Source organism: Calidris pugnax, unplaced genomic scaffold, assembly GCF_001431845.1.
Source record: "Calidris pugnax isolate Ruff unplaced genomic scaffold, ASM143184v1 scaffold54, whole genome shotgun sequence".
In the NCBI taxonomy this organism is placed as follows: Eukaryota; Metazoa; Chordata; class Aves; order Charadriiformes; family Scolopacidae; genus Calidris; species Calidris pugnax.
In genome coordinates, this window is record NW_015090864.1 from 8,598,789 (window position 1) to 8,626,355 (window position 27,567).

The following is a 27,567-nucleotide window of genomic DNA, read 5'->3' on the forward strand; positions in this document are numbered from 1 at the left end:
AATGAATTGTGTGGTTATCACTAAAATTCTGTTTTGTCTTGAAGAAACTTTATTAGTCTGGGAATGTGCAAAAATAATTAGTTTGTCTTTCTGATACCATAGCTCGAATTTGCAAGACTTGTGAATGGGGAGGAAAGACAAAAACATGAAATAAAACATTTCGGGTCCATCTTCATTGGTGTAAAACTTAAGAAGAGGACCTTCCAACTAGGCTATCTTATCCTGTCATAAAAGATTTGGTTTTAACTACTGCATGTTGAAGTCACTATGAGGAAAAAAAGTGACTGTTACTGTAGCACATTTATTTTACTTAACTAAATTTACTTAACTAACCCGGCATAACTAAAAGTATAGAAGTATTTGTATTTGTCTTATTGCTTACTATATCATAAGTCTATCTTCCAGAATACTTTAATAAATTATAGTTTTGTTCTCTTAGTATAATATTAAATTGTCACAAATGATCTATGGAAGTTTATCAAGATGTTGGATCATAAATTTTAGTAAAAAAATTCAGCTTTCTGATCACTTACAGTCAAAACAAAAAGAAGTATTTGTGTGCAACTGCAGATGTTCTGTCTCCTAATTGCTTATAATGGTTATTTTGTAAAGAATCTGTAATCAGCTTTTTTAGGATATGTTGTTGTATGTAATTTGTCTTGTCAGCATTGTGAAGTTATTCCTTTACAGTGATTTCCACTTGTATTGTGTGTCAAGGTAAGTAGTCCCCGACAAAGGGTCTTAGACTGGACCTCTCAATAATGCAACACTATTTACGCATTTATGGGGGTTCCTATAGTTTCGGAACTTGAAGCTTAGTTTAGGAGTTCATTGAGCAAGAGGAAGTTGGTTTAAGAAGAATGAAATCACGTGACTCCATTTGTACTTTAGTGAGACAAAAATAGATTATGCTCTACTCATGTCTTCATGGCTTGGGTGGTAATGCATTTTATTACTGTCTGAGACATCCCTATTTTGGGAACAGTAATTGTACTCTTCAGCCTGCTAAGGCAAGGTGTTTATAGAATTGAGACATTCTGCCAACAGGATTGTTACCTGTATGACACAGTCACGTTTTGGAGTAGAGAGGAAATTCATCATTTCTGAAAAGGTGGAAGGACAGCTGTCAAAAACATGCCTAGAGTCACTCAGAGGAGAAAAGAATGTCTTTTCCATAGGTCACTGTTTAAAAAAAATTAATTATTCACTTCATCAGCAGGAGTGGTTGGTGTTTGAAAGATCGAGCTGACTTTGAATGCGATTATCTATCTATGATTTTTATAAAGTTATGTTTCCAAAGAGGTTGTTGATAAATCCTGTTAGTTATGTGAATGTGACTTGGACTATTGTAAAATGTACCCCTAAGTAAAGCTTCATGCTATGAATTGTAAAGTATTTTTCAAGTTAAAAATGTTAAGTATATAAGTTGTTTTGTGCAGAAAAGAAGTAAAATAATACTGTATTTAAAAAGTGGTATTTCTTATTTTCAGGCTACTACAAGTCGCTTTATTTGTTAATTAACAATAAGCTTCCCTCAAGTATTGAGTATTCTGATGTTTCTCGAGTCCCTATTGCAAAAATACTTCTGGAGAATGTTCTGAAGCCATTGCACTTTACATATAGCTCCTGTCCAGAAGGTGCAAGGTAAATAAAGATAATATAGGCTAGTTTGTATACTTATTTGTTATTCTCAAAGGTGCACAGTTTGTTGTTGAGTGTCTAGCTATTCTTTCAGTGCCGTTTGTTGATTTATTTGCAATATTAATGATTTTTTTGTAATGTATTTCATCATTGAAACAATGTAGTTTCAGGTGTGTTTAAGAAAAAGGCAACAAAATGCTGAAGATGACAATAAACAGCACAAAGAATAGCAGGTATCATAATATGTAGGAACATAGGTGTGGAAAAAATTAGATGAGAGCAGAGTTGCAGCTAAGGGCAGGTGAAAAGAATTTTACAATTAAAAGGAACTTCGTGACAAAATAGCTGAGGTTTATGAAGAGAAATAACTAAGTCATAACTTTTTCTTTCAAGAAGAAAGAGTCAGGTATGTAGAAAGATGAACAAAAATCAAACTCTGGTTATATCATGTGCTAGTGTTTTGTGTTAAAGTAGTATTTTTGGGGATAAAGACTTACTGTGTTTTTTAATGTATTTTTTTATGTAAAGAATATGAAAATCAAATTTAACTTCAGAATAGTTTTCTGAGGGTACCTGAAAAGTTTAAGGATAAAATTATATATAAGATCATCAGGAAAAGCATTGTCAGAAAACGTAGTGTAAGAAGTTCTTTTTTGAGAAATCTGAGAAATTTGGTTTATTAGCGCAGGATTAATGGAGCACGTCTTTGCCGTTTTCTTGATGGACGTGTTCAAACGTGCAAATTGATCTATTATTCCATGGGTATAAATGTGGGAAATTGTGTCTATATTTTCTATAAAGACAATTTTTCTTCATTTCAGGCAGCAGATTTTTGCAGCCTTCACAGAGGAGTTTCTGGCAGCACCTTTTACGGATCAGATATTCCATTTCATCATTCCAGCGCTTGCTGATGTGCAGACCATTTTCCCATATGAACTCTTTCTGAATGCACTATTATTAGCAGAAAGTGGATGTTCAAGAAGAAGTGATCAAGCCCCATGGCTTTTTTACTTTGTGTTAACAGTTGGAGAAACGTACTTAGGTGAGAAAGCTGGATGACCAACTCATTGTTTTTTCATATTTGAGTTAATATGTATTTCCACAACATGGTTCATTGCCAAGCAAAAATGACAGTTTGTGGATACAAGTATTGGACACAACTGTTTTATTAGCTATTCTTACCCTTTTCAGTAAAAAGTACACTTAATTTGGGAAGATTTGGCATAATGTGTTTTGGTTGGGTATTTCTGGTAAAATATATTTTATAGTACAGTGTGGTCGGACTATTGATCTTTTATTTCAATGTCTGTGTTATAGGATCCCTTTCAGAGGAAGGACTTCTTGTGTATCTGAGAGTACTCCAGACTTTCCTCTCTCAGCTGCCTGTGTCTGCTGCTGGTACAAATTGTCAAGATGCAAACAGTGATTCTGAAGATGAGGATGAAGAGATCAGTAAAATGACAACTACACCGGTAAGCAGTGCAGAATTCCTTTGAATAAATTTGTGTTGCAGCAGCAAATGCAGGCAAAAACATGATTACCATAAGTCCAGTATGTTCCTAGGTATCTGTAGAACGGAGCATGTTTGCTTCTTAAAAATAGATGGAGCTTCTTAAAAATAGAATAGTCATAATGTAAATATTGGCACATTCTACTTCTGGCTTAGAGATACTGGTGATGTTTAACTGAAAACAATATATTTCTATTTACAGGTAACTTAAAATAATTTGTAAATTAGAGAAAATCTGCTGTGAGGAGGCTTTAATAGATAATACTGTTTATTGCAATTAGTTTTTCTTGCATTTCTCCTGTGAGTTTTTTATGTATTCCAGATTTTTATGCGTGCCTGTCTAACCAAAAAAAACCCCCAAAATGGGAGAGTGGGTGGGGAACCCCTCTCTCTTAAAAGTTAGTAATTGGATAACTTGTGTCCTTCAATGAGTCGGACTGCTTTGCTCTGTTGAGGGCAAGGTACAGAGAGGAAATAAGGAAAAGGAAAGGTTGAGCTGTACTCAGCTCTATGCCAAGAGAAGGCATTCCTCTTCCTATGCTTCTGGTACTACACACACAGGTGTATTAGCCACCCTGACGTGAATGTGAATGTGAAAACACTGTTTGTAAAGAAATTTACAGTTTTGTTGTTTCTTACCCCACGGGTTATGAATGTGAAAACACTGTTTGTAAAGAAATTTACAGTCGATGTCTATTTCTGAATCTCATGTCCAATGCTGACTGATGTCGGACAGGAAGAGATGACTATTCACACATTTTATGTCATTAAATGATCTTGCCTTATCGTATCCAAGTGTTGCAGAATGTGCCGACTTTAAAGGGAATCTTTCCCATTGGCCTAAGTTAAAAGATCGATACCACAATCCAGCAGTTTCCTGCCTCGGGATTTGAGTTGTCCCTTGGGACTGATACTTTTAGTAATGCTACTGTTTTAATTATTGTACAAGAAAACTTTATGTTCTAGTAAAATTCTGAAGTGTGGTTTTTTTTTTTTTTCAAAAAAGGATACTCGACCATTAAAGAGATGTAAAGCAAATTTTTCTTTGATATGTTTGTAGGGTGATGGGAGAATATCAGTTCAGTATATAACTGAGGAGTGTCTAAAGAAATTGGATACAAAGCAGCAAACAAACACTCTACTGAATATGGTTTGGAGAGATTCAGCTAGTGAAGAGGTCTTTACCTTGATGGCATCAATCTGCCACACACTAATGGTACAACACCGAATGATGGTGCCAAAAGTCAGGCAAGTATAAATAATAGTGATGTTGTACATCTAAGATTGGTTTTATTATATACACTTGTTTTAAATACCCTATGGAGTTATTTTTCCTGTTTTTTATGATCAGCTGAAAGGAATAAGAATTTCAGAATTTAAATAATAATTCCAGGTAAACCAAAGAGTGGATTCATTCTGTTTCTTATTTTTCTTCTTTTTTATTGTGCTCTCTCTGGAATAATCACAAAACTGTGATGTCTTGGTTTCTTTAGTGAGTTGCAAATAAGTTAGTATTCTATCACCACCTTGAGGACTATGGAACAGGTAAAGTTTGTGATCAGAAAGTCACACACAAAGAGGGATTGCAAAGATTCTTGAAAGGAGTTTATCCATCAGCTTGCTCAGAGGCAGTGTTAAGTGTCATTATAGCAGGTTTGTCTAGGTTGCTTTTTAAAACTTTAAGTGATACGAATTCCAGTCTCTGTAACTGGCTGAGCACTGAAACCAACTTGTTCACTGCCCCCTTTAATATATAGCCAAAATCTCTCCTGCTACAAATGAGAACGATTCCTAACTATTGAAACCCACTGTTGTTGTTTGGGAAGGGCTTTGGCACCTGAGAGGGAGATAAAAGACTTGTTCATTTTTACAGCGTTCTGTTACAAAGGCTGCAAACCACAAATGTCACTAACAGTGGAGGAAGATTTGTGACCTTTTTATCATCAAGTGAAGACCCATAAGTATTAACACCGTTCTGGTGCAAGTAGTTTTGAATAAGTCTGTAGTTTCTGGTAGTAAAGTAAGTATTTAGGGAATGTTGTAAACATAATCAATTCAAACTGCATTGTAAACAATGATACAGAAAACTAATTAGGTGCTATCTTAGCCCAATGGTGTTTATAGCTGTTAGAGGAAGTAAGATGTCAGTGAAACTGTGATTGCTCGATTAGGGTAATTAGTTCTTTGTAGACTAATTGCATTAGAGCAGGATGTGAGAGCTGAAGATCATAGCAGCAGTTGAACTAGTATGCCCGCTTTATTGTTGCAAGCAGTACATTGCCTTGGATAGTAATTACTGAGTTTAAATGCATCAGTGCTTTGACTTGAGGTTTGCTGGTGAACTGTGTGGAACGGGGTGTTTAATGAATAAAGAAGTCACACAGGACTTTAATTGTATGAGTGTGGCATCTGTTTCCTCTGAGAAGCTTTGGGTCTTTGTAATTACCTGTGGTAACAGGCGAGTTACACATGAATTCAGGAGTTAGGAAAGCTCTACTCATCATCTTGCCATGGAAAGTGATTTACAAATTTTAACTTTTGAGAAGCTCCAACATAGTTGAATTTACTAATTTTAGAAATAAGTATTAGAGATATTAAGATTTGTGTCAGTAATACCAATGGATTTACTTTCATAGTCAAAATGAAGTTAATTCATAAAAGTATTTGGTAAATTAAAGTAGGCATTTAAAGTAGTTCTGACTCCCACGTCAGTCATAACGCAGCTGTCTGGCATCATCGTGCCAGGAGTTCTCAAATCTTTTGTCCTATTCTCAGTGCGTTTTAGACCTGGTCTCAGTTACCAAGCAGCTATGCTAAACATCCTTTCCGGGTGTTTTTCAAAGGGCATTTGTTGTTGTTTTAAAGGTACTAACCATGTGCCATTTCAATAGAGAATGAAAAGATTTTTCATCATTAATTTCCACCTCTTTTTTTAATTGCCTAATGATTTTTTTAAATGCCCAAATGATTTTATCAAATTTAACGTTAGTCTTTTGGAAGATGCTTCACTTGTTTTGTAACTAACTTTTAAATTACTTAATGTTCAGAGTAAAATGTATCTATTTAATTAAACCATCTAGAAATAGTTAAGCAGAAATAATTTATTTAAATTTACCGTATTCTGAGAGCTCTTTTATTTTCTGTTTCGAAAAATACTGGGTCAAATGGTTTTAAAGATAGAAAAGGTTGTTACAAAAAAGTTGCTTATTTAACAGCATTTACAACTGTAATAGAAAATAATGATAATTAAGAACTTAAAGGCTGCAAATCAAAGTGGGATGTTAAATAAAGAGAGTAATAACTGAAAATAACTTTTCAATAACTGTAAAGAAAATAAGGCTAAGGTTAACACAGGCTTTGGAAGGGATGAAACAACAAATAAAGGCTTATGTCACTCTATTAAAACTGAATGCTTTTCTTCTTGTAGCTCCTCAGTACATCTTTGATTTGATTGCTGATAGTACTGTATGGTGTTAGGAAAGTCAGCGTAGCTGCGTTAGTAGCTCAGTAGTTTCTTTGGTTTTGCAACAGAGACAAAGAGAGAACGGAACACGATACCCAAAATTGCAACGTAGTTTTGAACAGAAGGAGCAAGCCTCTAAAGTTCCTTTCTGATTCTCTACAGAGACTGGAGGGATTCGCAGGTGGATTAATGGAAAAGCATGTTGCTTTGGATTAGTCATTAGGAATTTTCTTAAATTCTGAGTAAGTTCTGGAAAGATGCAATCAAGCTGAATTAAAGAAAATAACTACAAAACTGGAAAAACCTAGCTGTAGCTAGTGTTCAGCAAGCCACAATAGAGGTGTAGAATAAAATCCTGATTGTAATGATGTCATTGGGAATTGTACTTGTTTTCAGAGGGGCAGGGCTTTCATCTTTTCACTGTAAAGTTGATAATTTATTGAATACAGTTAATTAAAAAAAAAGAAAAAATGAGTCTTGGAGTGTAGTTTTCATTATAAAGAGATTTGCAAGACTTCTGTTCATCAAGACTATATGTTAAATTACTAGTAAATTCTGTTTCTGTGAAATATTTGGGGATGTCATTTAATACCATAGACTTCAGGTCGTCACTAAGACTTAATATTAAACAGTGATGGCAACTCTGCTTGCATTGGGACTTCAGTCGCTTTCAGACACCTGATTAGTGCCCCAGAGTAATTGCTAATCTTAGTTTAACAGTTTTAGTGACCGTACATTACTACTATTTAATTAATATAAGATTGCTAACCTTAACCTGTGGTTGGAAATTGTTTGGAAAACTGACATTGTGATGTATTAGCAGCCTGTGTTCATCCGTGGGCTGAAGATCCTTGGACTTTGCGTGAGGCTGTTTTAGTAATTCTTCAGGGAGTGCTCTTACACTCTGCTGTTTTTCTTAAAACCAGACTCATTGTATATGAAGTTTTAACTTTTTTTTTTTAAGCTTCGCTTTACATTCTTGGTCCAATGCAAAGAGAGGCAGATAAAGAGCAGTATAGTTCATTTCAGGGTGGCTTTCCCTGCTGTCTCCTACCTGTGACACCTTGCAGTTCAGAAGTGTCAAAATCCCCTGCCTCGGCAGCAGTGACCTTTCGCGGACTGTATGAGCTCCTCTCATTCTGGTGTATTCTCTTCATTAACTTAAATGGTCTCAGTGGGAAACTGGGCCCAATTTATGACCTAGACTGAAAATCTTGCCTTTAACTAATTAACTTGTAGTGGTGCCTCAGCTAAATTAAGCTTAATGGGTCATTTAATCTGTCCCATTGCGCAGGAGGAATTTGACACTTTTTTTTAACCAGAGGTGCCCAAAATACTGTTCTGGCAAGTACACATAAATCATGTAGCCTTTGTGGACAATTAGATACCTATGGAGAGAAACAAGGTTTTAAATAAATGATCGTTATGTACTCACTTTGGGGAGCAGATAATTTAATTTGGTATGATTAAAATAGATACTTAACAGAAATCCCTGGAGTGAATTTAACTCTGTCATAGCCTGTGGCTGAGACAGTGTGCCTTTTCCCACTTGAAAGCAACTTATCCTTTCTGGTAGTAGAAAAATGGTTCTTCTCCCAGACTACAGTGCTAAATCTGAATATTGAACTTTACAATAAAGTATTAATTAATCCATTCTATAAAGCCATGTATAATGATCTCATAATAAAGAAGTTGGTGGTATGCAGTGAGATTTTCAAGAAAATGCAGAACCGCTAGATGGGAGCGGTAAAAATCCAGAGTTTAAACTTTAGCTGCCTGGTTTGTTCTTAGAATAGTACAAATATTGAAAATGAAACCCATGAATTAGATTATAAAAATTTACAGAAAAAAGAAATAACGTCTAATCTTTTTGATTTCTAGTGCTTGTGTGTGGTGGTTTTTTTTTTGTTGTTTTTATTTAAAGGAAAAAGTAATCAAGATTGTATAGACACTCAAGCTTTACATTAACTGATTTCTGAATTTTTTGGGTTGATAATGCTTTGTCTTCAGGGTATATAAGCTATTCCTGTAATGTTCTGCAGTTTATCAGGAATTATTATGTTGTGTTGTGGCATTTTAATCTAGTTCTATCTGGAAATACTGTTTTTTAGCAGATGTGCATCTTTTCTCTGGCAGAGAAAAAGACCAGATAAGGTAGATTTTGAGTTATTTTAATTATCAAAGTTCTTACTTTTTTACTTTTTTTTTTTTTTAGGCTTTTTCATATTTTTTTTTTAATCTAAAGCCAAAAATTTTGGAACTTCTCAGTACAGCAAATTTCTTGAACTGTTGCAGAACTGTGACTTTTCAAGGCCACTCTTGCATTGTGGGTGGTTTTGGTTTTTTGTTTTTGGTTTTTTTTTGGTTACAATTGTTATCTTCTGCTTTGAAAGCCAATTTCTAAACTTGGAGTGGGGTTACAATTGTTATCTTCTACTTTGAAAGCCAATTTCTAAACTTGGAGTGGGAGAGTAGTAGGTTGTTCCTGTTGTCGTTCCTTTTGCAAAGGATTATATTTCAGGAGAATCTAGTGATGTAAAAATTTTGTAATACAAGGCCTAATTTACCCATCTGTGTTTAGTTTTTAGTTTCATGTTTATTTTCTGGTAACGATATGGAAACTTGTGAATTGATGAATTGATCTGTTTCATATTTCACAGGTATTTCATATTGGTAAAATAGGCTGTATGATAACATCTTCTACCAAATTTGCATTTTTGTATTTAACCAGATTTTCAGGGAAGGGAAATGTGAAAGTTGAATATATTCAGCATTTCTGGAATCGGGCCATGAAATATAGCAGTTGCTACAATTGACTGCCTGAATCATGGATATGGAATAAAAATGGCTAAAACTTAGACAAAGGTTATTATTATAAGCTCTTAAGGTTTGTCCTTTTTTTTCCATTCATTATTGCTGGATATTGCTAGAATGAAAAAAGGAATTACATTATGATAGGTTCAGTGTCCATAATGTTTGTTCATTTCTGCTAAAACTATTGCATAATTTCCAGGGATGATTGTAAAATTAATAAGGTTTTACTTGGAAGCCCTATGAGACCTAACGGCACTGTGCCAAATTACTTTTCATTTCAAATACGAGGCTGAAAACTGAAGGTCACTGAGGAAATTTCTCATTTCAGAAACCAAGGCATCTGAGCTATCATTCAGATATTTAAACATTAAAATACAAAAGCTTGTTCTAAATTAGCTAGATATAATAAGCCCTACCTTATCTGATGATGTGTAATTTCCACTCAAACGTCAAAATAATGTGACTTTAGAAGGAAGTAAAATTCCCATGTATCAAATTCACATTGAATTTAAAAAAAAAAAATTCACATACTTAAAGTAGAACTTAATTTTACAATAAAACATCTTAAATGGGCATTAGCTGCAGTTGCTTCAAATTTGACTCGAACTTAGTAATGATCACCAACACGCAACTTCCAAGTGTTTGAAACAAGAGGGGTGATATTTCAGAAAAGAGGCACCGCAGACCAAAGGTTGCCTGGATTTCATTTGCCCTTCTTCTGTGTCCTCTCTATTCTATTTCCAAAACTCCCTGTACCTGTGGAACATTGTCCTTTCTAATGCTGCTTGATGCTTGCGCAGTTCCTTGTCTGTGTGACTGGCTTTTGGTGAGTACGTGGCAGTTGAGAGTTGAAGAAGGGACCAGCTGGGTGGATGCTGTACTTCAGCCAAGGCAGCAAAAAGAGCCCTCAGGGCTTGAGCAGGCAGTCAGCGAGGACCCAGAGGCACATGGCATATGCAGCATTTGTGAGTGGGTGTGTAGGTTTTCTTGTGTGGTTTTTTTTGTTTTAATGTCTTCAAATGAATTGCCGCTTAAAGCATTCTCAAATATTTTTAAGTGTTTACTTAAACACTTAAATATTTTACCTTTTTCCTTAATGAAATGTGTGCTTCCTTTCTTTTTGCCATCTGGCAAATTTTAATTTATCCATGTGGTCTGTAATAAATACTGTTTTTTCAGGCAGTCAGGCAGCAGCTAATCTATACCCTCCTTGCTCCCAGTTCTGTGGATCTGTTGGAACGGGTCCAGCGGAGGTCCACGAGGACGATCAGAGGGATGGAGCACCTCTCCTATGAGGACAGGCTGAGAGAGCTGGGGTTGTTCAGCCTGGAGAAGAGGAGGCTCCGGGGAGACCTTATAGCAGCCTTTCAATATCTGCAGGGAGCCTACAGGAGAGCTGGAGAGGGATTCTTTCTTGGGAATTGTAGTGAAAGGACAAGGGGTAACGGTTTTAAATTGGAAGAGAAGAGATTTAGACTAGATAATAGAAAGAAATTCTTTACAGTGAGGGTGGTGAGGCACTGGAACAGTTTTCCCAGGGAAGTTGTGGATGCCCCATCCCTGGAGGGGTTCAAGGCCAGGTTGGATGGGGCTTTGAGCAACCTGGTCTGGTGGGAGGTGTCCTTGCCCATGGCAGGGGGGTTGGAACTTGGTGATCTTTAAGGTCCCTTCCAACCCAAACCATTCTATGATTCTATGATTTCCAAGCCTCCTACTTGTTGTATACAGGGAATTTTGGTATTATGAGACTGTTGACCTCTGAGAGAAGATATGGACCTAAGTATCTGTTTTACCTGATTTATTCTAATAGTAATTAGGAGAACTTGAAAAGTAGCATTTAGGATAACTAACTGAATATAGTTCTTCAATATCTGAAAAACGACAGTTCGGTCAGTCAAATCCTGTTTGGTTTCCTAGAAGGAAAGACATTAGACATAAATTGTTCCAAATGGTGTTTGTCACATCTCTGGCTTCCTCTAGGGGAAAAAAAAGTAGCCTGAGGGAGACTTCTTAATTCCAGGAAGCTTTTTATTTCTTGTTTCTATAAAAAGTTTGTCATGCTGAAACCATGCCTGAAATAATATGGTTAAAGTCGGGCCTGTATATAACTGACTTGTGAACATACACATTTATTTTTACAGGTATGTAAGCCATTTTCTATGTACAGATGTATTAGTGTATGTGTATGGGTAACTCTACTGATGGACATTGTTCCATTCATATTGTTACATTTACTTCTGCCATGCAGAATATACCAGTAAAGTTGCTACATGATGTACAGTAGTTGCTTCTAGCATAAATGAAAGTATTTTAATCTGCTTTTCACAAAAATTGTTGTTTATTAATGTCAGAAGAACTGCAGAAATGTCCTGTTAACTAGTTGGTGTTTCTCCTATTAGAATTTTAAGAAATCACAGATAAATAACTTGGAGAGTATGTTATTTTTATTCAATGTGTGTTTAACTGTGGAATACTGCAAACTTGGTCTGTATCATGTGGTTTGTTGCTGAGTTAATGATAACTGTGTATTTTAGGTATAAGGATTTATATACTTGTTTTTCACCTTTGAGGTTTTCACCAGATTTGATTAGAATAAGAACCTCCATCTTGAAAAAGCAAATTTGAATTGTTAATGTAAATGCTTGACAGAAAAGTTTTTATAGAAGCATTGTGTTTTGTAAATACTACATTTTGGAAGACATAATTTATTTGAACTTCCTTTTGCAGGCTTCTTTATAGTCTAGCCTTTAATGCCAGATTCCTGAGGCATCTTTGGTATTTGATATCTTCAATGACTACACGAATGATTACAGGGTATGTATTACACCACTTCTGAAACGGAGTCTGTTCAAATAGAACATATCTAGTGAAGAGAGAATGAGAGAATTAGTAGTATTGTTCTACCTTTTCAAAGTACATCAGTATAACAGTGCTTGTGGAAGATGGTTGAAAACAAAACTGTAATGGTTACTTAGCTTCTATGATTTCATAAAACTGAGCAAAACTCAAGAATTGGGCAGTTGTAAATAATCACACATAAACAAAATCTTTATTTAAATTAAGGTGACTATTTGTTTAGTAGGTGACTATATGTTTAGTAGCTTCAATATAACAAACACTGAAGCTCCAAGTGCTTCATCCCAACTGTTTGAGTTCTATCTCATATGCTTTGACCAGCTCAAAAATTGATGGTAGCAGAAGCATGTTCCCAGGAACTGAGGCATTGGACCTACAGATTTGACAAACAGATTAGTTACTCTCTTTGCTTTGTGTCCCTGTTCTCACCCAGAAAGTATCTGCATCCTGCAGTTAATGCCACAGTTCATATATCATCAAGACACTGAGATCCTATAGTGACAGAAACTTAAAGAGAGTAACCTTATTTTGCAAGAATGGGAAATAGTAGTTATTTAACTGAGAGTGCTGTCCTTATTTTGCTGTATGAACTGCTACTAAGTATTTTTAATAAAATGATGAAGTTAATTAGAGTATTTAATTAACCATCTCTATAATTTACATTGTATATTTTAAGGTCAATGGTGCCACTCCTTCAAGTGATTTCAAGAGGCTCTCCAATGTCTTTAGAAGACTCTAGTCGAATTATCCCTCTCTTCTACCTTTTTAGTTCTTTATTTAGTCATTCACTTATTTCTATTCATGATAATGAATTCTTTGGTGATCCAATAGAAGGTGAGTTTCAAGCATAATAAATAGCAGTGCATTGCAAAATGTTTTTTTGTAAGGCTACAGAGTTCCCTGGGCAATGATTTGCTGACATCTGTGGGGAAGGCTCTTCTGGGCTGGCTTGCTGATAGTCCCCTGAGCACTGAGCTGTCAGCTGGCTCTTTCATGGTGATTACATTTAGGAAAAAAAAAAAAAAAAAAGAAAAAAATGATGGTCTGCACCTTGGGACCCCTAGCTTTACAGGGTCTGATATGAAAGTTCTTAATCATGATTAATTTTTTAATGAGTTAGTGAAGAGAGTGAGGTTATTCTGGACTGAACCTGTAGTCTAATGTAAAAAAATTTACATAGCAGCAATCAAAAAGGAGAATAAAAGAATATTGTAATTAAAACTGCATTGTGACTGCAAACAATTAGAAGAGCTGATTGCCTTTTATAAATGTATACTCTTTCTCTTGTTGGGTGATGTCTTTGCTTTTGATTTTGTCTGGTAATATTAAAGTTATAAATTTAAGTGTTTTTTAATAACAAAATGGTTAATAAAGCAGTTTAAAGAAACTTAAACTTGTGGTTTATGTAGTTGTAGGTCAAAGACAATCATCAATGATGCCTTTTACACTAGAAGAGCTTGTAATATTATCACGCTGCCTTCGAGATGCATGTTTAGGAATCATAAAGTTGGCTTACCCAGAAACAAAACCAGAGGTTCGTGAGGAATATATCGCAGCATTTAGAAGTGTTGGAGTAACAAAAAATACAGAAATGCAGCAATGTATACAGACAGAACAAAAAAAGTGGATTCAATTATTCAAGGTAAATTGTGTCAATTTTCAGAAAATATTTCAATAAAATTTTCAGGCTTCTGCTGACAATATGAGATTAGCTATTTTTTTTTTTCCCCTAATTAAACACAGTTGCTACAAGGAAGGTGGGTTTGGGAAGGTTGCTTTTTGGCTAACTTTGGCTAAACTTTGAGTAATTCAATTCTGATCACTGTAACATTTTTTTTTTTTTCCCTTCTAGCTACTCTAAATTTCCATGCTTATTCTGTTTATAGAAAAGTTACTGTGTAGAATTTAGGTTGTAACTTGGACTCCCATTCAGGAAGGTACTTAAGCACATCATTGGAACTTTGTGCAGGTGTGAAATTCTAACTGAATCATACAATTTTTTGAGTACTTCTTTTTTTGGAGGCTTCACTAAATTGGTACCATGCTGTATTGGCCTTGTTGGTGTTCACCTAAAATACAATAGTATTACTCCTTTTGGGTTGGCTGGAATACTAATGGGGTGGTGAATCTGGCTTAGGCAAATGTAAACTTAATGTATGTTATTTCTGGATATCTACCAATGTATTTCTGCTAGTTTTATCCATGGCATCCTACCTAAGACATGAGTTAAGAGTAGCTGAAAACGTTGGCAGGAAAAAACCTAATATAACTGTTGCCGAAAAAAAGGAGTGCTTGACTTGTCATGAAAATTCTGCAGCAAACACATCTAGTCAGCTAAAATTGCTCATTAAAGAAGTGGGAGCAGAAGAAATGCATTTTCCAAATTGAATGCTAGATTTACAGTCTGTTTAATACTGGCGACCTCTCGCACACTAATGTTCAGTTCGAGTCATCAGCTGTCCCTTCAGGTCTTTTATCACTGCTTTTGTCAAGCTATCTATTTAATTGAAAGAAGTTAATTGAATGAAAATGATCAACTAAGCTTGTATTAATATTGCTAATGGAACTTTCTTCTTGGCCATGTTTGGAGAAAGATGTCATGCTAGACTTTAGGAAAGGCCCATTAAGGCTTGCACTTAACCTGATGGGCTAATTAAGGAATGCTTATTCATTCTACAAGTCTAAGATAGGCTCTATCCAGCCTATTCTGCCTGATTTTACAACACATTTCACTTATGAGCATAAGCATTAATAGCAGTGAGAGTAACTGATAATGTTTTGATTGCATTGAATACAGTCCTAATGCACCACTGAATTTGTAATTTGCAGGGATTGATCTAATATATGTTTGCACAATTTAATTTAATTACTTGTCTTTAAATTGCCAAATAAACTCTCGATTTAAAGGTCACAAGTGAAAACCCCAATATGTCTATTTTTCTAAGGAGGGAGGCATACTAGGGGTATTTTTATGTATGTGATTTATATCACACCATCTTCTATTTTTTCTATTTAGTTTGTTATATTTAATCAATCTTTTTACATTTCAGATGAAGTTGATAATATTTTGCTGTCAATCAGAAAGTTGTAAAATCCCAGGGTATTCTGCCCCAGTTTAGCAGTCAGGAACTCATAGTGGAACTGTCCAAACTCGGTGTGCTTTTACTATTTTCAGGAGCAAGAATTGTTTTCCATTAGCTGAATTACAAATGTAAATTTTGAGGGTATCATGAAGGCTCTGGGTTTCCCAAAAGGTAGCCGTAACAAAGCTTCCTATGTTTACTCCTGAAATCTATTGCTACAGATAAAAATTCAACACGGTAAAAGTTTGTCTCATCAAGAAGGCTGCTGTGCACAGCACTGAGTCTCTCCTGAGGGCAGCTTCAAAATAGCTTCTTGCCAGTGAGCAGGCAGCAATATCTCCTTCCAAATCATTAAAACAAAGCTGAAATAGTTAATCATAAATTCAAGGTGCTGAAGTCGAAAATCCTTTTACTTCTTTTACGCTATGTCAAATATCTGAGAGTTTTATCTTTTCTAAAGATTTTGCAAGCTGCCTGCAGCGAAAAAGGCACATTCCTTCCCTAGCAATGCTTTTAATTTTCTCTTTTTTTTTCTTGCCCTTGTTTTGCATATTTTTCCGTACTGTTGTCTAATGAAACACATTCCTGTATATAGACACAAATGCAGTCTTTACTTATGCAAGGTAATGATAAATCTGAAAACAGACTGCTGACAATGATGTGCTTATTTGCTAGCCCCCTGGAAGTCTTTGCAATGGTAAGATTTACATGTGAAAACATCTTTATTCAGTGGAATCTCCCTTTCTTAGCTTGGTATAATATTGAATAGTGTAGTCTACTGTTACAGATTCCATAGAAGGACTTAAGTTATGAGTACATGAAATTGGATCTTGTCAAATAAAATAATGTAATTCACTACCCTGAGTTAATTCTATGAAATTAAGTTGATAATTCTGCTGAATTTTAGCTTTTAATCTTGTACTTGGTCCTGCATTGGAAAGAAATCCCGATTTTGATATTACTAATTGAAGTGGGTCTTTCAATAAAATATATACTTAAAAAATTTTACAAAGGAGTCATGAGTTTAGAATGCTAGTCTTCTCAATTGTTGTTGTTATGTAAAAGGAACTCCAGTATCACATAATTTGATTCACCTTCCTTTAAGGAATCTTTAACTGCTTGTAAAATACCTTATTAGCATTATCTTCACGTGGATAATTTTTTCTGACACCTCCCCCCCGTTTTTTTTTTGTTTTTTTTTTTTAATTTCTTTTAAGTATAGTGGTAATGGGACAGAGCTTCGGTGACTCATCTAACCTGCACTGAATTTTATAAGGGCAAGGTGATGAAAATTCCTGTGTAATCAGACAGTTCCCTTAATAGCATTTGTCTTTGTTCTGTCTCTATTCAAGACATTACTTTACAAACTGGATCTTAAAAGGTCTTTTTTGTAGTACCTAGACACAGAATCCTTTAGAAGATCCATTAAACTCTTTGTTACTCTTGACACCTGCCATTAAGACTGTCTTTTAGCAAGATTACTCCAGAAAAGCTTTGTGTATGGTTTTTCCTATTCACTTTTCAAGCGCTGGAGTTCTACCTCGCAAAACCGATAGCTGTTCATTGTAGCAGGGATAACGTCTTTTAGGCTAGTAATTTAATATTCTGGTGATTCCACTGAATTGTGTTTTATGTAGTGTTAGGCTCATTTGGTTCTGCTTTGGAGAGAAGGCATGCAACCAACTATGACAATTGTGCTTGAGCTGAACTAGTTGTTAGCTTGATATAGCTTGATATCCCTAATTGGTTATTTTGTTTCCTTTTTTCTTTTTTTCTTTTTTAACTGGATTGGAGGAAACTGCCAAGAAAAATCTTAAAATTGCAAAGACACTCTGGTGACCATGATAACTATTTTTCTCAGCCTCCCAATTTTGTTATGAAGATGTGCCTAAAAAAGTTCAGTTTTCTTGTTCACTGTTGTAATAATTTCGTCATTTGCGTTCCTTGTGAATAAAAGTGAATTAAACATAGTTGTTTAAGCTGATGTGCTTGTGATGGGGTGAAGTATGGGATTATGCATCATCACCCATTGTCGTTCAGCTGATAAGCAGTGATAGCGGGTGATGATGACCACTCTTACTAGGTGGTTTTTCAGGTGAAAGCTTACACCTTCTGTTGGAGAAGGTCTTGCTGACTTAACACACTAAAGGACTTTTACCTAACCCATTGTAGTTTGTAAATAACATTATGATACTACGGTATATGTGTGCATATTAAAGGAAAATTGCAACCAGCCACCCCATACATGTATTTTTAGGTCTATAGGTGGTTTTTGTGCTTGTTATGGTCGTCACTAAAAGAATATTCAGTAACCATCCTTTTTCTGGAAAGGATAATTTTCTGATCTGCTTTCAGGCATGTGAGCTATGGGCCCTTCTCAGGAGTGATTTTACTTTCTGATCTGATGTGTTGGATCCTTTAAGTAGGGTTTACTGTACAGTATAAACAACTGAGCTAGTCACACTAGGATTTAATAGAGGCAAGAACTTTAAGGGTACAGTTCATTTGACAAATTGGTAGCTACTTCTGGATAAGATGATATTAATTGACAAGAAAAAGACCCTGTAGTGTCTCTTTAGATGTAGACCTTTACCCTTAAAAATACCAGCATTAGTGTTTTCACCTATGGATAATCACTTCAGTGTTTGATGAGGTGATATCATCAGCAGATACTTAGGATTTCTCTGAGACAGCTTTAGCTGGAAATGCTTTAGTTTGTTGATGCAGCAACCAGAAGTAATCAATCTTCCATGTACTTCAGAGATGTAACTTTTGCTGTTATGTTTTGCTGCCAATTTAATGCTTCTGCCCTCTCCCCTACTGTCTGGAGTTGATGTTGGGTTTTGTACAGTTTGGCCATTGAGAAGCACATCACAGGATCTTGTGCTAGTTAGTTAGTTAAGTTTATTGACTGTAGGCAGAAATAATCACTGTTTATTAGTTGATCACTCAGATTTGCTTAGTGTGGAGACTGAGAAGCACGTCACAAGATCTTGTGCTGGTTAGTTAGTTCAGTTTATTGACTGTAGGCAGAAATACTGTTGAGTAGTTGATCACTCAGATTTGCTTAGTGTGGAGTGATCTTTGTTGTGAGATGGCCAGCAAAAGTTCCATTCTTCTGTGGATCATTTTCCTTTAAAAGTGATGCATTTAAGAAATTTAAGAATCCTCCTCCTTGAAAGAAAACCTACAAGTGACCCAAATTGCTTGAAATCTCAGTTTTGGAATGAGTAGTAGTAAAGAACAGTTATCTCCTTTCTCTTCTAAAACACACATCTATTCATATGTTTAATGGTTCTGAAAACCTATGTAAGCAGAAAAAGAAAAAAAAAATCTATATTGAAGACCATTTTATAAATGACCTGGTTAGATGTTACTTTCTTTAAATAAGTAACTTAATGCTGGTAATGATTTGATTAGGCTTCCCTGAACTGGCAAAGAACTTTTAAGGTGTGCAGGGTAGTCCTAGTTCTGAGGTTTTGGAATGAGACTTCAATAAGCCAATTCTTACAACTTACAAGTGAACCACAATTACTTACTTGCATTCTATAGCTATCTCCTTTCTCTTCTAAAACACACATCGATTCATATATTTAATGGTTCTGAAAACCTATGTAAGCAGAAAAAGAAAAAAAAAATCTATATTGAAGACCATTTTATAAATGACCTGGTTAGATGTTACTTTCTTTAAATAAGTAACTTAATGCTGGTAATGATTTGATTAGGCTTCCCTGAACTGGCAAAGAACTTTTAAGGTGTGCAGGGTAGTCCTAGTTCTGAGGTTTTGGAATGAGACTTCAATAAGCCAATTCTTTTTGACGACTTAAAAGTGAACCACAATTACTTACTTGCATTCTAAGGTATTGAAAAATAAGAACAAGCTTTTGTAAGTTAAAAATAAGGAACAGTTTCATACCTTACTGAAAGATTTTCTTAAGTTTTTGCTTGTAGAATATACAATATTGATATATGCAATATTCTGTATTGAAAGAAAAAGAAAAAAAAAATCTATATTGAAGACCATTTTATAAATGACCTGGTTAGATGTTACTTTCTTTAAATAAGTAACTTAATGCTGGTAATGATTTGATTAGGCTTCCCTGAACTGGCAAAGAACTTTTAAGGTGTGCAGGGTAGTCCTAGTTCTGAGGTTTTGGAATGAGACTTCAATAAGCCAATTCTTACAACTTACAAGTGAACCACAATTACTTACTTGCATTCTACGGTATTGAAAAATAAGAACAAGCTTTTGTAAGTTAAAAATAAGGAACAGTTTCATACCTTACTGAAAGATTTTCTTAAGTTTCTGCTTGTGGATTATACCATATTGATATATGCAATATTCTGTATTGAAATGTATGTGTTTCTGTCACGTAGGTCATCACAAACTTAGTGAAAATGTTGAAATCTAGAGATACAAGGAGAAATTTCTGCCCACCAAATCACTGGCTCTCAGAACAAGAAAACATTAAAGCAGATAAGGTAAGAATAATATCCTTTTTTCTTCTAAAACACACATCGATTCATATATTTAATGGTTCTGAAAACCTATGTAAGCAGAAAAAGAAAAAAAAAATCTATATTGAAGACCATTTTATAAATGACCTGGTTAGATGTTACTTTCTTTAAATAAGTAACTTAATGCTGGTAATGATTTGATTAGGCTTCCCTGAACTGGCAAAGAACTTTTAAGGTGTGCAGGGTAGTCCTAGTTCTGAGGTTTTGGAATGAGACTTCAATAAGCCAATTCTTTTTGACGACTTAAAAGTGAACCACAATTACTTACTTGCATTCTAAGGTATTGAAAAATAAGAACAAGCTTTTGTAAGTTAAAAATAAGGAACAGTTTCATACCTTACTGAAAGATTTTCTTAAGTTTTTGCTTGTAGAATATACAATATTGATATATGCAATATTCTGTATTGAAATGTATGTGTTTCTGTCACGTAGGTCATCACAAACTTAGTGAAAATGTTGAAATCTAGAGATACAAGGAGAAATTTCTGCCCACCAAATCACTGGCTCTCAGAACAAGAAAACATTAAAGCAGATAAGGTAAGAATAATATCCTTTTTTCCCCATAGTCTTACAGGTGCTAAGGTTTCAATGGTGAAGGTTTGATTCCTGACTGCATTTAATGATGTTGACGTTGCACAGATTTAGCGTGGTGCAAAATCTGGAGTAATGCTGCTTTTCTCTAATGTAAAAGTCTTGCATCTCTTCAGAAAATTTTATGTTAAATTGCATTTCCGGTCCAAAAAGTAGAATCCACACTGCAGTGGGATGGTGTAAGTCATCTGCATTTATAGCAGAGAAGAACTGAAAATCTGGGAGCATTTTGTAGCATTTTATTTTCTAGTTATTTGAAGTGCTTCTCATAATAATAAATGCTAAATTAAAGAATTTCTCTATAGAGGGGAAAAAACACTGAAGATTCTGTTTCAAAAGAAAAGAAAATTATTTTCTTTTAGCATTTTCTGTACTTACGTATTCTAGAATTGTTTTTTTCTAAGAGGTCTTAAAAAAAAGACATTTTGCTGCAAAAATGTTTATATATGTGCAAAGACATGTATGAATGTGCAGGTACATCCTTGGAATCATTGAAAACTTGGACATGACAATTTAATGTCTTTACTATGTCAGTAAATTGTAATATGTAATTAGGTAATGCTTAACTGTAAAATACTGTTAATTTATTAGGTTACGCAGCTGTATGTGCCATCTGCTAGACACGTCTGGAGAGTCAGAAGAATGGGAAGAATAGGACCATTGCAATCTACTTTGGATGGTGAGATACTATCTATACAATTTTTGTTTTACTAAGTCAAAATAGCAGTTTGACTTCTGGAAAGAAAATCTTTTATAGAGCTCAGTTGAGTATTTTGTATAAAAGTCTTAATGATAGCCAAAAGCAAGGCAATCTTTCATCATTTTGTTTCAGATATTTTAAAAAATGTGTTTGTATATGCATGTGAGTGCATACTCTAAGGGCACTCACTGCCTTTAGAGTATCTCATGTATAACAGCTTTCCCCAAACTTCTGCTGTCATTGATGAGGGGAACATTGATGAGGTGGACAAATGATGTGTGTTAAAAATAATATATGTATTATCGTTATGTATGATATAAAGTATTATTAATATAGTTGCAGAAGAGAAAAGTATTTATGTTTTGCTTTTACTATATACTATAATGAAACTTCTTTATTATACATTAAACTGTAACAAACAAGCTTTAGGTACCATGATAAGTATTGATTCTGTTTATAAATATTGTCTCTAATTAGGTAAGGCAGCAACTTAACCCCTTGAATTACTCAAAATATCTAGACTTTATGGAATTTCTAAGGAAAGATGAGAGAATCGGTCTAATTTAGCAGTCAGGGGAAATCTACACTAGTTGAGTTGTGCCAATATACTTTGTCATATAGACCATCTGTTTCTTTCAGCTTTTCATACCTTTGTATCTTCACTATTCTAGAATTTTACCTTGCTATGCTCAGGTAAAATAATCATTAAATCACTAATGCTTGTGAAGATTTCATAATGAATGAAAAATGGAGCCTTTAAACAGCAAAATGATTCATCTACAAGAGTCTATACTCTCTTTCAAGGTGATGTAATCTGCTTGAATATCTTAGCCAGATAACAGTAGATCATTTAGAGAAGATCGTAGCCTTTGAATGCTGCCATAGAGTTGTATACAATTAAGGACTTTGTCCAAGGTTGAAGCCTAAGAACTTATTAAAAAGATATTTTTTAGTTGAATAGCTATGACGTTATAAGTTTACATGGATTATTTTATTAGTCTAGTTGTCAGGTCACAACTTGTTGGTCCAGTGTAGGAACTTAGAATTTTGAATTGAATATTTTTTCAATTTAGTTTTTCTCTTTGGAAATGGCCTATTCCAAATGATTGATAATATGAAATCTTAAAAGCAGGTGTTTTAGCAAAAATTGCCAGGCCTCAACAAGCCTGTACCCTGTGTGCATTATGGACTCTACCCCAGTAATCCCTGTTTATTCCATTGACCTACATGGCTCTTGACAGCTCTATTGTCTTGATGCTCTCCGCTGTCAGACCTGTTCCACAGCTATTCCTCCCAGATTCTCCCGCATGCTATTAGTCTACTGGTCTCCTTCCCCTCACACATGCAGTGCCTTGTGCTCTCTCCTTTGTCTTCCTTCCCCTGATAGCACCAGTTTCCTCCATTTCATTAGCTGCCTTGGTCTGGGCAGTGGGTAGATAAGGAATTCATGTGCTGGGGCTGGTGCGGAGCAGCTGCGTGCCCTCATTTTGTGGCTGGTTCTCAGACAAGCTGACACACTGAACAGAGTAGATACTGAGCTCTCCTTGCTGTTTCTGGAATCAGGTCACTAAAGGAATTTCTCTTCTCTATCCAGTTGAACATTTTGACAAAACTTAGTATTTTTGAATCTCCTGTTCTCTGTCGCAGTTAAAATTCAGCCGGTTAGCTCAAAAGGTGTGTTGGAGGCCATATAGTGAGGAAAGATGATAGAATGTGTTCATGTAAACCTTGTTTTCATATGAAATTGGGATTAAAAAAGTTCAGTCAACATGAATGTGTGAAAACAAGCAGGTAACAATGTGCACCTGACTTGTTTAATCCCTTATGACTCCATATGGGTTAAAGCCAATTAACATGAAAGTACTGCTGAATCACATATGGTCATGTTTATTTGTGCTTTTTCATTTACTTAAATGGCAGACTCCTGAGTTCTAAATGCCCTCTGTATTGATGACTCCATCCCATATTTCTCTTTAAAGAAAGAAGCTGTGATGGAGAAATGCAGATAAAATTGACTAATTGACTGGAATAATTGAACTGTCGAAGTCATGTAGTAGTTTACCTTTGCTGTACATGCACTTTTTATTTAAAATGCTTTTAACCCTTAGCTTAATAGGCTGCATACATTGACTTTAATTAAAAATGTTTACTAAGTAAACTAAGAGTAGTCACAGATAAGCATTTTATCAGAAATTCCAAAGGCTTGCGATGTTGAAACCTGCCCCAAATGAACATACATCAAGTATAGTGATGTTTTGGGTCACGTCATGTTAAATTGGTGCTTAAAATATCCTTACTTAAAGGGCTTTGAGGAGTGGGGGGAAAAAAAAAGAAAAAAAAAAAGAAAAGAAAAAGAAAAGAAGTGATGTCCAGTTGCAGAAAGGCAGCAAGATGCAAGTCACCACAGGTAGGAGCCAAAGGAAGAACTTGAAACTGTCTTCATGAACTTCCAGACTGGATAGTAACATTGAGCATGTACTTCACTTTTGTAATAAGGTCTATAAGTAGTCTACGCTCTGGAGTCTTTTTTGGAGAAGGTGGTTATTAAACATGAAAATGAAACAACTAAGGAGTTGTGGGTTTTGTTTCTTCTTTAGACTGAAGCTAGGTGGATCTTTAACTACTGTCTAGTCAGTGAGCAATACCATTTTTTAATGCTGCAGTTAATTAACTTACAGTCAGATATGTACTCAGTAGCTGAGTTTCTTCTCATGAAGTTAGAGCAGGATTATCACTTTGTCGCTTTTACTGTGCATCCCCCAAAGTTGGGTTGTTTCCAGAGAACATCCTCTGTGGGTGTAAGAAGGAGCTGCATGGTGGCTTGGGAACTGCATGCCATTGAGTCTCTCTGTTGCTGTGGCTTCTTGAATTCAATTCTGATCTCTTTTTCTTAAGCACCTTATACAATTTCTTGATGTTCTTTTTACTGTTTCTGCAGTGACTGAGAGTTAATGTGATCACTGAGACCTTGCTGTTGGGAGAGAAAACTCATTGAAATAAAAGTTATCTTTCTGTTGGTTTCATTAGATTTGGTTTAATTCTTTGTTTTTATGCCTAAAATTATTTAATTGAAAGTAGGTGTTGTAGTTGAAAGCACAGTACCTTTAAACTATTTTGATCACTGGTATGGGAATATTGTGTATTCCTGTGATGAAAATTCTAATTACTTACACCTTCTTAACTGTCTTCTGTGATGTATTTTTTTCTTAATTGAAAAATTAAAATGTCAACCATAAGAAAATAACTTTTTTTTTTCTTCTGAATAAAATGAAGAACACAGAAGTTTTTAGTTTTATACACATTTTGCTTTCAGTTTGTTTTCAGCACTTACATTTCGGTTCGCCTGTAGAAACTAATGTTTAAAGAAAGGTAAGGCTTTGTGTGACTGTTAAGTAAATAAACTATTTTAATATGTATGTTTATATAAAGTAAATTGAGTCACTTGATGCAAAATAAACTGTTTTAAAAAATGTTCTTTCCAAAATACTAAAAATTATTATTTCTATTTTAAGTGGGTTTGGAACCAGCACCTCTTTCTGTATCTGAAGAACGACAGCTTGCAATTCTGACAGAGCTACCTTTTGTAGTTCCTTTTGAAGAAAGAGTAAAGGTACCTAATTTCTAATTTAATATACAATTTTTTAAAAGTTTTTTTTAGTTTTCATTAAGTGTGAAAAGAGCACTTTGCTGAGTAGAAAATGGATTGTTTCCCTACAGAAGGATATGACAGGCCATAGTGTTTTACTGCAGTACTCATGTGGCAAATCAACATTTGAAGTTACTTACTTTTCTCTTATTTTGCTAGTTATGTTACCCTTTGTCATGATTGCATTAACATCAGAACCATGTATTCCAAGATAAATGAGAGCAGTTGTATGTTTATAAAAACGGCGATCCTGATTCAATGATTGATTTACATGATTGCACCCTCTTGTGGTAAGCAGAGCACTAACTAGTTGTGTATCTGTAATAAACAGATTGCAAGGTCAAGACTGGAGACTTTTGTGCAGTGGGTGGATTTACTCAGAATGAGATGATGGATGTCCATTTTGGGAAAGTAACGCCTAGAGATTAAATTTCTGCATTCATAGCTGAGTAGCTGAACTTTAATAGAGTATGTAGTTTAAAACTTGCAAGATTCTTGTATTATTGGATTTGCTTTTGAATGTTTTCTAGATTTTAAATATGTAATTGTTAGTTCTGTTACCTATTTTAGTTTGCATAATTTTTTTTTTTTAAAGCTATTACCCTGTTACTCACAACTTCTTTTCTGAACTGCTTTTGTTGTTAACAGTATCAGTTACTTAAAAACTGCTCCCTGAATTGTCTTGGAAACACTAAGTTGCAGGACACCATCAAGAGAATGAAGAATAGTTCCATAGGGAAAATAAATCCGTAGTTTTCTAAAAAGACACTGACAGCTTTGGTAGAAAAGGAGGTTTTTTTCCAGGCTTCTATGAAACTTGTGTGCCAACAAAACATCTCAGTGCCATATGGCAATATTGCAGCAGGATTACAGGGAAACAATTGGAAGTGAGCCCAAGCAGGGTTCTCTAGGTCATGATGTAGTCACTGTCTACATCCTCTGGACTTCCTAAAGCTATGTTGAGGTGCCTATATGTTAAATTCCTGGAATTCATAAAACCTTGTTTGGTTTTACTGCAAAAACTGAAATAACTATTGGATGAGAGCTTGGAAAGAAGGATAAAGCTACAGGCTGAACTTTTATACTCCTTGTTGGACAAAGTATGGCCTTTTTTTATCTAATAGTGGGACTCAATATCCCTTTGGAGTCTCCCACTGCTCCTGCAAAACAAGTTGCAGTAAGGGAAGAAGAAACCTTATCATGGCCTGGTTGGTTTTTTTTTATTTTTTTATTTTATTCTATTTTTTCTTTCAACTAGTTGCCGTCTATTATGCTGTAATTTAATGTGGTAATACAGCTCAGTGCTGTTTCCATGTGTGGGTTGTTCTATGTATCCTTTAATTTTTAGACTTCTTTGTGAGATTTTTACCTCGAATTACCAGATACTAGATAGTCTTATACGCAATTACTGAGTCCAGTTTAATGGTAGGCTCTTCAGGACTAACATATGCATGAACATTAGATTCTGTAGGAAACCAGACTCTATCACAAATAATTTTATGAGATATACCTCCAAGCAATTCTTTCCATCTAATGTTTTGGAGCAACAGTTAACACACCTTATCTAGTCATGCTGCAGGCAAGAGAATAGTGGGGAGCATGTTCCCCTGTAAAAAGAAGGTATCTGTGGCTATATGTTTTGATGTTGTACAAACTGTAGAAAAATTTAGGTCAGAAGGGACCTCTGGAGGTACTATAGTCCACATTCTTCCTCATACAGGAATAACTTCAGAGTTGGATCAGGATGCACAAGGACTTGTCCAGATGAGTTTTGACTGTCTCCAAAGATGGAGATTTCACAGACTCGTCATGGAACCTCTTCTGATACTTAATCACTCTCATTATGAATTTTTTTTTTCTTTAGATCCATTCTGTATTTCTCTTTCTTCAGTTTATGACTATTTTTTCTTGCCTTTTTCCTGTGTACTCTAGGGAAGAATCTGGCTTTGTCCACACTACAATCTTCCTGATTGGAGACCATCTCCTCCACTAGCTACAGTTGACCATAGTAACAGTAGATTTGAGACCTTACCCTAGCTTTGTCCACTGTTGTCAGATTTTCCTCTTCCATGGTAAATTTGTTGCTTTTAAATGTCCCTGGAGACTCCTACTTAATCTTGTTAATTAAGAAAGCAGTCTGTGATATTATTGGGAGAATGCATCCCTTGGAAAATGTACTGGACTGTTTATTGAATATGGAAAAATGCAAGAGAGGATGTAGTAAACAGACACTCCCTGGATTGAGGGTATATTGGACAGTATTATGTATTAGGTGCTATACCTTGGCATAGAAACCTGATTCGCTACAGTTACTCTTCAGGTGAACTATTAACAGGTTCCTTTAGTGAAGACTTAAAAAGGGACAAGGTGTGAAGTTTGATTTGTAGTTCAGCTGGTGTTCTTCTTTTGAATTGGTGTGATGCTGTGGTTCTTAGTTTAACGTGGCAGTGCTATCCACTGTTTTGCTTTGAATTATTTGCTTGCTGCTCCTGAGAGGAGAACTGATACCTAATTTCTTGTTACTGGCAATGTTTGTAAGCGTTACGAAAAAATGACAAAAAATTATTTAGTAGTATTGAGGATTGTCTCTGTGTGCAAAATACTCATGTGACTTTTTCCTTTTGTTTTTGAATACTTTGCATTTCAGAACTCTGAAAGTTAGGGAGAGGAAACTGGAATCACTGACACAATGTCTGTAGATGTACCTCTCTATGTAGAAAGAATTGAGGATGATATCTTAGCACA

The 27,567-nt window shown here is 35.0% G+C and overlaps 1 protein-coding gene across 1 annotated transcript in view; it reads left to right on the forward strand.

The window, feature by feature from the left end:
- UBE3C (ubiquitin protein ligase E3C) overlaps positions 1-27,567 on the forward strand; it is a 77,669-nt gene that overhangs the window by 18,505 nt on the left and 31,597 nt on the right. The window contains exons 7-16 of the mRNA XM_014945014.1: positions 1,491-1,644; positions 2,463-2,683; positions 2,959-3,113; positions 4,212-4,399; positions 12,156-12,242; positions 12,961-13,118; positions 13,694-13,926; positions 19,745-19,849; positions 21,068-21,155; positions 24,689-24,786. Of these exons, the coding sequence (XP_014800500.1) occupies positions 1,491-1,644; positions 2,463-2,683; positions 2,959-3,113; positions 4,212-4,399; positions 12,156-12,242; positions 12,961-13,118; positions 13,694-13,926; positions 19,745-19,849; positions 21,068-21,155; positions 24,689-24,786 (1,487 nt within the window). The remainder of the gene's footprint in view (positions 1-1,490; positions 1,645-2,462; positions 2,684-2,958; positions 3,114-4,211; positions 4,400-12,155; positions 12,243-12,960; positions 13,119-13,693; positions 13,927-19,744; positions 19,850-21,067; positions 21,156-24,688; positions 24,787-27,567) is intronic.